The sequence below is a fragment of the Leptosomus discolor genome, chromosome 4, assembly GCF_034619465.1.
Source record: "Leptosomus discolor isolate bLepDis1 chromosome 4, bLepDis1.hap2, whole genome shotgun sequence".
NCBI lineage: Eukaryota > Metazoa > Chordata > Aves > Leptosomiformes > Leptosomidae > Leptosomus > Leptosomus discolor.
In genome coordinates this window covers 44,804,674-44,816,994 of record NC_141394.1, presented here as the reverse complement: position 1 = coordinate 44,816,994, position 12,321 = coordinate 44,804,674, and the positions used below count along the sequence as shown (strand labels likewise).

The 12,321-nt window shown below is 39.1% G+C and overlaps 1 protein-coding gene across 1 annotated transcript in view; it reads right to left on the bottom strand.

Annotated features, from left to right (window-relative positions):
* The window catches only part of DCHS2 (dachsous cadherin-related 2), a 116,295-nt gene that overhangs the window by 37,567 nt on the left and 66,407 nt on the right, over positions 1-12,321 (bottom strand). Inside the window, exons 4-7 of the mRNA XM_086464808.1 lie at positions 8,796-9,032; positions 6,440-7,459; positions 4,848-5,035; positions 4,256-4,355 (exon numbers count right to left, since the gene is read on the bottom strand). Coding sequence (XP_086320934.1) covers positions 4,256-4,355; positions 4,848-5,035; positions 6,440-7,459; positions 8,796-9,032 — 1,545 coding nt within the window. The remainder of the gene's footprint in view (positions 1-4,255; positions 4,356-4,847; positions 5,036-6,439; positions 7,460-8,795; positions 9,033-12,321) is intronic.

Genomic DNA, 12,321 nt, shown 5'->3' with positions numbered 1-12,321 from the left:
AGACTACAATTCCACTAAAATCCAAATACTGCATGAAATGGTCAGTTTTGCACATATTTTGGTCACAATAAAAGTAACAGAAGTGTCTGATAATGTGGAAAGAGACAGCGTATAAAACCAGAATCACTTGAGACTTTTATTTTGAAAGTGTTTCTCATTTTCATCTTTTTTATCTAGTATTGCACTGTAAAGACAGTCAAAACTAAAACATCTATTTCTATTTTTCTGGTATTTACATCAGTGTATTTTTTAATTTATTCATGGACAAAGTGTACCAATCTGATTCCAAATCAGAAAAAAACCCTTATGAAATGGATTTCCCTTCATCTACAGACAGACTAACCAAACTTTTATACTACGTTTTGTAGCCAAAGCAGTTTCTTCAATTTCTGAATTTCAAAAGCCTACCTAAAGACAGATCTTGCTTTTCAACTGATTTAATAGATTACATGTACTAACAGAAAAGGTAGATCACTTTCACATACCTTTGCTCAAGATTACCGAGGGCAACTGCATGTGAGTGGTAGCTTGCTCACTTTCTAAATACACTCCAAATCCTCCTCCTCATTTTTTTGGAAGTTCAAAGTGAGGAATAAGGGAAAAGGTTGGTTTAAGTTTTATAGTGAAAGAGCATGTCAGTCATTGCTCTAAAAGCTCATGCTCCCTGCACTTCCAGAAACATTTGCTCAGTTTCATCTCCGTAAATCACCTGAATTAGGCAACTGCTGCTTATAGCATATGCCCTAAAGAGGTCCTTTGTTGCATGAAGAGAAAAGGAAGAAAGTATAGGGCATATGGGGAAGAAAGAAGGAAATTGAGAAAACCAGATGAAGCATGGAACAGAAAACCCCTAAATCTCTCTATAACTAGGCTCTAATGGACCCAATCTATTCTTGTGCTTGCAACTCTACCCTAACCTGCCAATAAACAGATATGCTTTATGCTTTTTCACTTAAATTTTCCACATCTGCATTGTCCAGCCTGTTGGCCAGGCTTTCGTTGACCTGAGGTTCTCCAAAGCCCATGCACTTTCTCAACTCTGTGCTCTCAAAGATATTTAGAGAAACTGCAGTTTTGGACAAAAAAAAAAAAAAAAAAAGATGGCCTGAGAAACCCCAGGCAATGTGTGGCTGTGAGCTCTGGCAGAACATTCAAGCATTCCAGGGACTGGCATTCAGGCAAAATGGCCCAGAAAGTAACACTAGAGTTTTCTCAGATATTTGTGACCTCAGTATGCAGTGATAGGTAGCTAAACATTTTTACCTAATCTCCTAAAGAACTGTATCTTTCTCAGGTTTCAAAATACCTAGTGTTTTGGCCATCTCATTCTCCTTTGAGATGAAGGAAAAGCTGTTTCTCATAACAGAAAAGAGGAAGGCAATGCCATGGCTCCCAAAGAGCCTGATCACCACATGGCTGTTGCAGAAATGCAGCCCTCTGCAAGTTTAGGAATGCTCCCTGCAAGCTGTTTGCAAATCACCCTGAAGAACAAGTACCTTTCCACAGACATATGTACAACACTTGCCAATTCGTGTGTGTTAACAGTGCAAACCAGGCTTCTCCTAGCACTCTGGTCATCAAGTGCTAATGTACCCACAAAATTGGTCCAAATAAAACTGCAGAAGCCTCTACTTTGCCAGTGGTAGTCTTAACACACAAAGCAGTAGTTTATGATGCAGTATAAATACAGACTAATTTTTATTATAAATGCTTTACTATAACCTACTGACAGCATAAAGAAAGCCAGGCAAATCACTTTGCAATTGCCAGCATCACTAAGGAATAGCACACATAGCTGGGATTCACCTCCCTCTGAATTAGGTTACTCTTTTTGTGATAACACAGAAGAGGAGATACGACCATATGATCAGGCATTTCCATACACATGAATGTTTAAGCATGATTTGTTTTGATTTTCTGGGAAGAGGTAGGAGCATTTTGAAGGAAACATTTCTCCTCCAAAGGCTATAATTCATCTGTTGTGTAACCTCATAGCTCTTTTACGGATTTTTCTTTATGTAACTTGTTGGCATTTGTCATTAGCCCTCCTGCATAGCGTAATCTATTGCTGCTATCTTGGCATTTGTTTTACGTCTCAAGAACATTAAAAATTACCCACTGACTTAACAGTTGACACTGTCACTTTGAGCTTTTAATCTTGTGGCAGTCCCTCAACTGTTGAAAAGAGCACTGATCTGCATGCAGTCCTCCAATTAACCTGATGTCTTTGTGTTTAACAAATATGGCTGTAAATCAGATCATATTTCTTCTTCATATTTTAGTACTGAACAATGTTCCAGAACTAGAAAGTACTATTTTAAATATAAACCAGGCAAGAACTTCACCATGAAACAGAAGACCAGATGTTAAAGGCTGTGAGCCAACTAACAACAACAACAAAAATTAGTATCAGAGAAGCTCAGCTGTTTCTGGACTTGTTTATCGGGAAAATATCTAGTTCCAAGGCTGGGAGGGCTCTTTCAGTGTTTTTTTTGCTGCTGTTTTTATCCTTTTGTTCTTTCTAGAGACAGCTTTGCAAGACTAGTCATATTTTGTGTTGCTACTAATTTTTATAATTTGAACTCCTACTTACTCCCCTCTGGGGCTCTACAGTGAAGCCAGTAAGAAAATCCAATATGCTGTTTGAAGGAAGGGGATATAGTTAGATATATAGACAGGCAGAGACCCCTGAAGAACACTATCCATGTTGCCTGGCCACCACCCTTCAAACAAAGGGCTGGGTACTACTCATTCCCTTTTTCTTAAGGGGGATCTTTTTGTACAAAATATTATTATTCGCAACACAGAAGTCTACAATTCTCTCCGATTGCATCTGGAAGAGGCAGTCACTTGTATCTAAATTAAGGGAATAATAGTATGGTCATAAACTGACCCTACAGTCTTTTATTATCTACATATATTTCAACTGCAAAATTTTCAATAGAGTTGTTAAATGTCTCATTTTTTTAAGCATCTCTTGGTGGAAGAGACCAGAGTTAGTTCTCTGGCCCTTGTAGATTTGGATCTTAAAGTCCTTTCATTACTCCACAGAAGTAAAAACGGTACATAAAGACACAGTATAACATAATCCACTGGAATCTTTTGGCAATTTCAGCCTTGGCAAGAAGAGGCTACAGATACCCTTCCTCTTAAAGAGTGACAACTGATGTAGCTTTGCAGTATTTTGTTCTTTACTCTGCTGTGACAAATAACTGTAACAAGTTTAAACCAACTGAGCCCACGTTTGAGCTCAGCCTACACAAAAAAGAACACCTGAGGAAATGCACTGAGTGGATGGAAATACTGTAAACGTTTCCTAGCTCTGATGAAACAGTATGCTCTATGTGCAAGTTACCATAGACTACAATTACCAAGCTTACAAAGTATTGATTACACTAAGCTGGTAGAACAGAGCAGGTACCAAAATAAAAGAAACAGTTCTATTCTTGACACCTCTTGCTGTTTTGAACCACCAGTGAAGCAAAGCAGGAGGAACAGACATGTTTTCTTCACTGGTTACAGAGTTCTATTTTATGTAAAAGTGTAGCAAGTGGTAGGCAGCAAAAAAACCCCAAAAGATCACATCTATGTCTCTTACCAATATTAACGACCCAGTCCCACTCATGTTCCAATTTAGGACTGCTCCGTTATTGATTTCACCGCAAACGAAATGGTCTCCTATCACTTACCCGAGAAGTGAACTACTGCATGTAGGAATTACGGGGGAAACTAAAGAGAAGTGATTTTAAGCGGCCACACTATGTCAGGCTAACACAGCGCTAAACAAAGCGTGAAACACGAGCTAAAACCCACAAGCCTCATTGTTTGCCCAGATTATCTGCTGATCCTTCTGATCCCTGTCTCAGACTGTCATGAACTGCTCTTCTAGCAGGAAAATTTTCAATTGGTCATGGGAAAAGGGAGATCATCTTTCCTTTAAGATGTTAAACAACTGAAATTGTACAGTGCAAGATCAGGGTCCTAGTCTTTGCTGAGTGCTGTTTGAATGCTCTCTGGCTGGACACAAGCAACCAAACCCCTGGGAAGACGAGGCAGAGGTGGAAGGGAGGAAAGGTAGCGGCTGCACCTCCTTAGATGCTTCATAAGACATATGACAGTCCTGATTCCTATTTACACAGGCATCTTTATGCTAACAGACACAAAATAGGCATAAAATCCTGTACATATACACGGCACTTCTAACACTAGTTATTTCAATGTATCTTTTCTTATGAATAACACTTTAAATTCTTACCTGATTCTATTGAATATAATACAACACCGTTGTTTCCAGAATCAAAGTCTTTTGCAAAGACAGTGGTAATAAGTGTCCCTGACGGCTGCCCTTCCAAAACCTGTCATCAAGCAGTTTATAAATAATTTGCAAATATACATGGATAACAGCAAGTCTTAAAATAAATTCCTTGCCACAACACAAGAGTTTAGCTGTTGCTCTCTTTCCCATTTCAGTAATATTTACAGTCAGTGCAAAGCACATTTCAGGAAATGGCTAAATAATACAGTTCTAGCAATCCTCTGTTATGGTCTGCATATATTGCTAATTCAAAAATCTTTAGTACAGCAGAATCAGAGGTCAGAAATTAAGAGATTCTACTGCATACAGGAATAAAATTACACAGGTATATCCTTTACACCTAACAGTAAGGCAGAGAAGTGTAATAATTTGAAAAATTTTTAAATTCCCCAATGTAACCAAGTCTCAATTAAGAAAGGTTTATGTTTCTGTTTCGGTGCCACATGGTCACTCTTTCACAGCACAGGGGGTCTGGGCTCCTGCCACAGGGTGGTGCTCGGAGCGAGGCAGCACACCCGCTGGCAGCACCCACCTTGAGGTGTAGCTCCTGCCCAGGCGCTGCCTGAGGGAAGAGGGGCTTGTTGTCGTTGAGGTCCCTCACCGCAACATACACGGCTGCGGTGGCATTGAGCCGTGGCGATCCGTGGTCAGTCACTAGCACGGTCAGCTGGTGGTGAGCTTGTTTTTCACGGTCGAGTGCAACCCAGTTTATGATTTCACCTGACCGACAAAGAAAATGAAGGAGAAAGGGAGTTAGGTATTTACTGTATGCTAGCACTCATCTTACTACATGCAATTATACATTTAATTTAACATGAAATAATGATACATGTCTCCTGATACACCTGACTGCTGACATTAAAATCTCAGTTTTCCAAGCTCCATTCCATAGAAACATTCTATCAATCACAGTTTGTGCTTGTACTTCAGCATCACATTAACATCCTTTATCATACAGCAGATGCCCCAGAGCAAAGGTATAAACCAGTACGAACCCAGACACTGACCTTTCAGAGAAATCCATCTGGCCTTTTCTTCACCACACTTCAGGACAGATAATATATGAGCACAGGGTTTTAACTGCTGACAAACAGCCTTTATTATGCCCCGGGTTAGGAAATTCTCAACACGACGTCTCTACACTAATCAGGAAGCCTTATGTCTCCTATACATTCCGGTAAACCCAGTGAATAAATCTGACCTAATCTACTCTATCTGCTCAACCATACTCAATTTAAGTGTAGATCTGGGGCTGAGTCCTTCACACAGATAACCACATATTACTTTAAGATCTTCCTGGTTAACTCCTAGTACTCTGTTTGCCTTTAAACTTCCATAAATGTACTCAACAGGAACCTGTTTTGAAATGACAGCTTTATTTTGAGATTCATACAGAGAAATTCTGGGAGAGTCTATGCACACCTCATGAGGAAAGGACATCTGGGAACAGGAATTTTAACCAGCAGATGTTTGCTCACTACATATCATTTTGCTAAACCAGATTATTTACAATGCCTGTGTTCCTTACAGGATTTCCCTTCCACTGGGCTCTTCATGCTGTGTCCTGTGCTGTGCACATAGTATCTATTACTCAAGGCATTTGTGATTCACTGCAGAGTACACACCGCGCAGTGAAAAATTACTCTCAGCCACTTTGATTTCTGTGGTGCCATGTACAACATTAACTCAGTTTTGATGTAACTTACAGAAGTTTTCACAAATATTTTAAGTCATTATAACTGCCAAATGACATAATTACCTTTACAGTTATTTAATGGCTGATCTGTACTTTTCAACTGTACTTGATCAAAGGCAATTAAGTTCCTCACATGAACTACTGAAGCTATAACTTAAAACTCCTTCTTTTAGTTTGTTACAGTCAAACACTGAAACTTATGACCATGTAACCAGAATGAAGTAATGAAAGAATCAAATCCTAAGGGTTAGTTCACTCTGCATGAACATGTCATTCCTCAAATTGTGAAGCTCTGAGGTAGAACATTTGCATATCAACCCAAGAGATTCAGAGCAGTTCCTCAAAGCTTTACACTTTACATCCATTCCTTTAGGGAAGGCTGCTTTCCAAAAACAATATTAGGCAGGTTACAAATCATAAAACGCTACCTGTGTTGGAATTCATCTTGAAATACCTTCCATCAGACAAGAGGAAATAGGAAAGTTGTCCATTTCTTCCCGAGTCTTTGTCAACAGCTGTAATGGTGCCAACCACACCCCTGGGAATTGGATTTTCCTCCACTTCAAAGTAGTAGCTCTCACGCATAAACATAGGAGAATTATCATTTTCATCCAGGACATTAACTATTACCGATGTACTTGCATTTTGCCTGAGGTTTTCATCCTCAGAGGTGCTGACAAGGGCTCTAAAACTTAGTACCTGTGCATATTCATAGTTTAAACACTTCTGAAGATAAACCCAGCCAGTATCAGAACTGATTCTGAATGCAACAGAATCTGTGCTAGGCTCTAAGGAATACGTCAGTTTGGAGGCAACACTGTGTGGATCAAGGGAGTGGGCTTGAACTTGAAGGATTTGGGCACCTGGAGAGGTAGCTTCACTGATTTCTACTTGATACACCAAGTTTTGAAAAACCAAAGTAGGTCCCATCTTCTGCTCATCAATAATCACTGTCAACACCAGCAAAGAAGTCAGAGGAGGACTTCCACAGTCTTCAGCTGCTATGTGTAGAGTATATTCCTGCTGCTTATCCGCAAACACTGTCCTAGTGAGGTTTACCACCCCAAGGCTTGGATCAATGCTAAATACATTTGACTGTTCACTTGCAATACTGTATTTGATTGCCCCATTTAGGCCACTGTCTTTGTCTTCCGCATGAGCAATGTAGACAGCAGTGCCAGGAGGCTGGGTATGTGAAATAGTTACCTTATCAGATTTGGTAAGAAACACCGGAGGATTGTCATTAACATCTATCACAGATATGTTGACCTGGGTGCTACTGTAGACAGGGGAGTTACCCAACTGTGACTGAACTGTGAGCACCACAACAGACTGAGTTTCATGGTCAAGCTGGTTTTTAGTGCGGATGATACCAAACTGGGGGTCAATAGAGAATCTTCCATGTGGATCACCGGAGGAAATTCTGTAAGAAACCACTTCTAAAGAATCTAGAAATAGAAATAACAACAAAAATGTATAAAAATATGAAAGTGATAACACAAAGGTTGGTAAGAACATCTGTGAAGAATGCATTCTGTTAAATTCAGCAGAATAAATGTAAGCTATCCAGATGTTTGGCTTTCTTGGGCTTTTTATGCTTCTTTCTTCCTGTCCCTGGAGCCCTTAATTAAAAAAATACAGGCTTGATGTGACAGTATAGTTTGTCCACTTGTGCACTGTTTGATTTTCATCTCACTGGTATGGTAAAATTCTATAGAGAAAATAGCATAATAGCCTAATTTTTCCTTAATCTAAAATATAGAAAAATGACTCCAATAAATTAGTTACATTGGAGTAATTTCACGACACACAGGCATTCACTATAGCAAGGAATGAAACAGGTGGCAGTTCTGTGAAAGAACTGTATTTTACTGAACTTACTGTTCATGGATGACCATTCCTATAACCCTTACACATCAGATGCTACCTAAAGCAAAAGCTATATAATGGTTCAGGCTTATTATCAAGGCCACTCCACAGGTGCTACCTCACCCTGAGGACAGTGGTCAATGCACTGTCCTTCCAAGAAGAAGAAAATGAGAGGTCCTGACTAATCAAACTTACATAAAGCCTCTGCCTCTACCACCTTACACGTACAGATCCACCATCAAGCTGGTATGTGGACTCATGGCTCCCACTGTTCTGCACAGGAACCAAATACATACGGATCTCAGGACAGTCTCTTTTATGACTAAGGCCTGGCAGGAGCTAACCCATTTCCCCTCTTAAAAATGATAAAGAAACCTAATGTATTAAATACATTTTCAAAAGATCTCATCAATGTTCACCTGGACTTCACTGTTTAATTTGGGAAAATGGGTGGAGTGGGGTGTTTGTTTGTTTGGGTTTTTTTTGCAGCAGCACTTCATATAGATTCTCTGAAATTTCTGAATACTCTCCTATCATGAGTCTTGCTGCAAGATTTGTCTTGCACGGCTAACACTTTAACACAAGCCATACTATCACACAGACCCTTCCTTACACTTTCACAACATGCTTCCCATCTCCCATTTACAATTACAGAAATCCACCTGGAAGAAAATGCAGGCAGTTGCTAATCCCCATGGACTACCAAGGAGTGTACCGCGAATCTCCACCTGTTCTAAAGAGCATCTTGATACAGCACTGATTACACCAGTTGCTGTAAATACCAACAGTAAATACTATTTAATGCTTGAACAGCATTAAGAGGCTGAATAAATAATACGAAAGTTTAAGCAGGTATTTCCAATTAACAGTCACACCAAAAATACAATGTAATCTCTGACTGAGTATGCAACTTACTTGGAGGCTCTCTGGCCTTTATGGTGCCAACTGGGCTGTCTTCAGGTGCATCTTCAGGAACAGAAAAAGTATACCGGGATCTCTCAAATATGGCAGGTGCCACAGCAGTCTGAAGGATGTTTACCGTGACAGCTGCATTGGTGGCAGAGGGAAGGCCACCCCCATCCCGCGCAGAAACAGTCAGGAAGAGTGCAGAATGCACCAGGTGGCCAAGAGCTGAGATCAGGTAAATAATTCCTGAAATATACAGAGAAGCCCCCAAATAAAACATCCACACAAACAGGACTGAAGCCCCAAAGTATAAATCTTAGGAGCAATTTGCTCTGTGGAAAGTATCTGGGAGGCAACCACCTGCTGTCTGATCACAAGTTTCTGGTAAAACACCCTTTAATAGTAAATTCTAAGGTTTGTTGAATTTGCAAGCTGCTAACAATTATGTCTTATATAAACTATACAAAATAAATAATTATTTGAAAAGAAAACGCAATGCTCTGTTTAGAAATACAGCACTCTGGATGTGCCTTCCTCAAGATAAATACATTTTCATTCTTTAACTCTGATGAATAAGACTAGCTGTCTCCAAATACATTCTCCTCTGACTGCTAAAATAAGTCTTTAGTAATATCAGATAATTATGATCAATTTTAAAATACTCTGTATATTACTAGAGAAACCCACATATATTATTACCTAAGATGGTAGTAAGGACAGAAAGAACGAACATGGCAGGAATCCTGCCCCATCTTCTCCTGCAGCAAAAGCTTTTATGAACTTCAAAGAAAGCTTTGTTTGAGTGAAGACTTCAGTCTCAGCAAGGAGAATCACATCCAAACCATAGCTCACTATGGGATGTCGTAACAGTCCACAACAATTATCCAAAAGTTATATTTGTTAATTGTTCCATGAGAGACAGTCATTCATTGTCCTTTGCAAGCAAATTAAGGATTTATAAATTAAGATATAAACACACAAAGAAATCATTAGCCTTTACTGCTCTCTGAAATGTCTTGTCTAGATGAAGTGAACATGAATACTTTAAAATTTAGGGGAGCACACTAAATCATAGAGCAATATAGTTGATCATGGCATGTTTGCTCCTTCATAAATTGCATAACTAAATTATAACCTGAGGGAAACAGTCAAAAGATCAGGTACTTTCAGTCAGGTAAAAGACAGAATAAGGAAACGTCATTATGTCCTAGAGAGCATTAATACTGTTTTGTCTTACCTTTTCCAGCACCTTCTCTATCATTAAGCAGGAGGAAGAACATTTTCACCTATTCCGAGATGACAAAAAAACCCTCAATATTCTAAGACCCTTTGGTGGTCACAGATTTTGACACACAGGGAGAGCTATTTGTAAAGTAAGGTTTTCAACATGAAAATGAAGACAAGAGGTGACAAAATGCAAAAAAATTCTTCCTAGTAATGACTGAGTTTAACCAAATATACACTAAATGCTAAAATTGCAGTGAGCTAAGTAGTAAGGTTGTAGTAAACTCAAGTGACTCAACTAATACGGACAACTCTTTACATACCAACAAATACTTTTAAGAAAGTGCCTGTGCTTTTTGCAGAAGTTGGTGAAGGCACAAAACCTCTAGCAGCTCAGTAAAACCAAATATTTAAATTCCTGCATCTCAAGACAGGTTTAGTAGGGATGATGTGCGGCATTCAAGTCAGACATCTAGTGGTACTGTTTGTCAGACAGGGTAAAAAATACATGTAACTTATATCACCTTAAGGGAATCAGTGCACGATTCAATTACAATATATATTCTCAAAATGCTCGTGTGAAGACACAATGCTACTTTGCTACAGTGCATTTTTAAGTAGAATAATGGAAAATACATAAAATCCTTATAAATATTCAAATGTGCATGCGGTATACTTCCCAATTACATTGCCAGGACATTACAATACAAATTGTGTCTTGACATGCTTAAAATGCATTCAAAGGGTCTTCGAGATCAAGGGAGAATGCTTCCCACTAACAACAAAGGACACTTATTCCAGTGTGACAAACCACAATAAATACTCAACAGAGATACAGAGGGATTCAGAATTCATTGCTGATCCAGTTCCTATGCCAATAACTGATGCACTTCCAAGAATCAACCTTCTTTTGGACTTTTTTCTTCTTTTTTGTCTTCTGATGATTGGGTTTTACAATTAGTTAAGACAGAACAACAAAGTAGTCTTCCAAGGACATAAAGTTCTGGCATTTCCTGAGCTAATCTGAGCAACTGTAACTCAAAAGACAAAGGGTTTTAACCTTTTTTTTTTCCCAGAGGTCAAACATATAAACGTGGATTTTAAAGACTGTCGCTGTCAAATTATATGAAACCAATTAAATGGACTGTATTTTACTAAATTGACCAATTGGGTATTTTTCTATTGACAAGGCCAAAAATACCTTATTCCCATTTTGGATACTTGAAGATGTACGTGAAGAGTGGGAAAACTTCTATAGAAAAGCATCATGTTGAAATTCTTACTCTCAAAACAGTAACTAATGACTTCAGAACATCTCTTAGCTAAGGGTGGAGCAAACAGTGCTTCACTCCAAGAACTCTGAAGACCTGGTGGAACAGAAATATTTCAGAACCAAAATTCCTTCTCTGCTGATCTAGACAGATTACAGCACAGTCCATGCCAGTTCAACTATAGAAAGCAGACAGAAAAGAAAATGGATAAAAGATTTTGCTTTCTCTCTTCATTCTTTTGCTGTGTCCTAGGCAGGGAAGGGAATAGGCAAGTACACCTCATCAACTCAGTCCTGTCTTGCAGGACCAGAGACGCCCTAAGAACAGCGGCAGATTCCAAGCAAAAAGTGTATGTCTTCCATATGGTTCCTTCCGGCCTCAAAACTGTAGTATGCAGGAAATTTCATAACCCAGTTTGACTTATAATTATATATATTCTGTTTCTTTCAGCATTTGTAGGGCTGGTCATTAGCTTTGTGTCTGATGGTAACATTTGAGACAGCTCTACTATATGTTGGTAGCTACATTAGGCTCTATTATGGCACCATATGACAGGAAAGATGCTGCAGAAGTAAGCAGCACCTGGAATCTTACTTTCTATATGGTCAGGTAAAAACTGTGACTGTGACTAGAATGGACAGTCATGACCACTTGGGTCAAAAGTAGCCACCATCATACCTCAGAGCAGGCTGGCTAGGTGTATTTGATCTGCAAGTATGGTGCAGGAGATCCCCTAGTACTACATCACAAAGGCAGAAACATGGGGCTAACTGCAAGAAGTACGTGGCAGGAACTAGCTGTGTAAGTCACACCTTCGGTGTGTGAAACTCAACAGAGGTATGCCTTGCTAAATAACAGGCTGAAGATGAGTCAAAGTTTTCCTTTCTTTCCTGTTCCATAATTAAGAAAAGACAGTGGCTTATTATTGTTATTACCATAGCCATTTGCAACCTGCAATTTGTGGCTTCAGAGAACTTAAAAGACAATTAGGTTGCTGTGGTACAGGATATATTCTTCCATTATGACAAACAGTTTCTAGA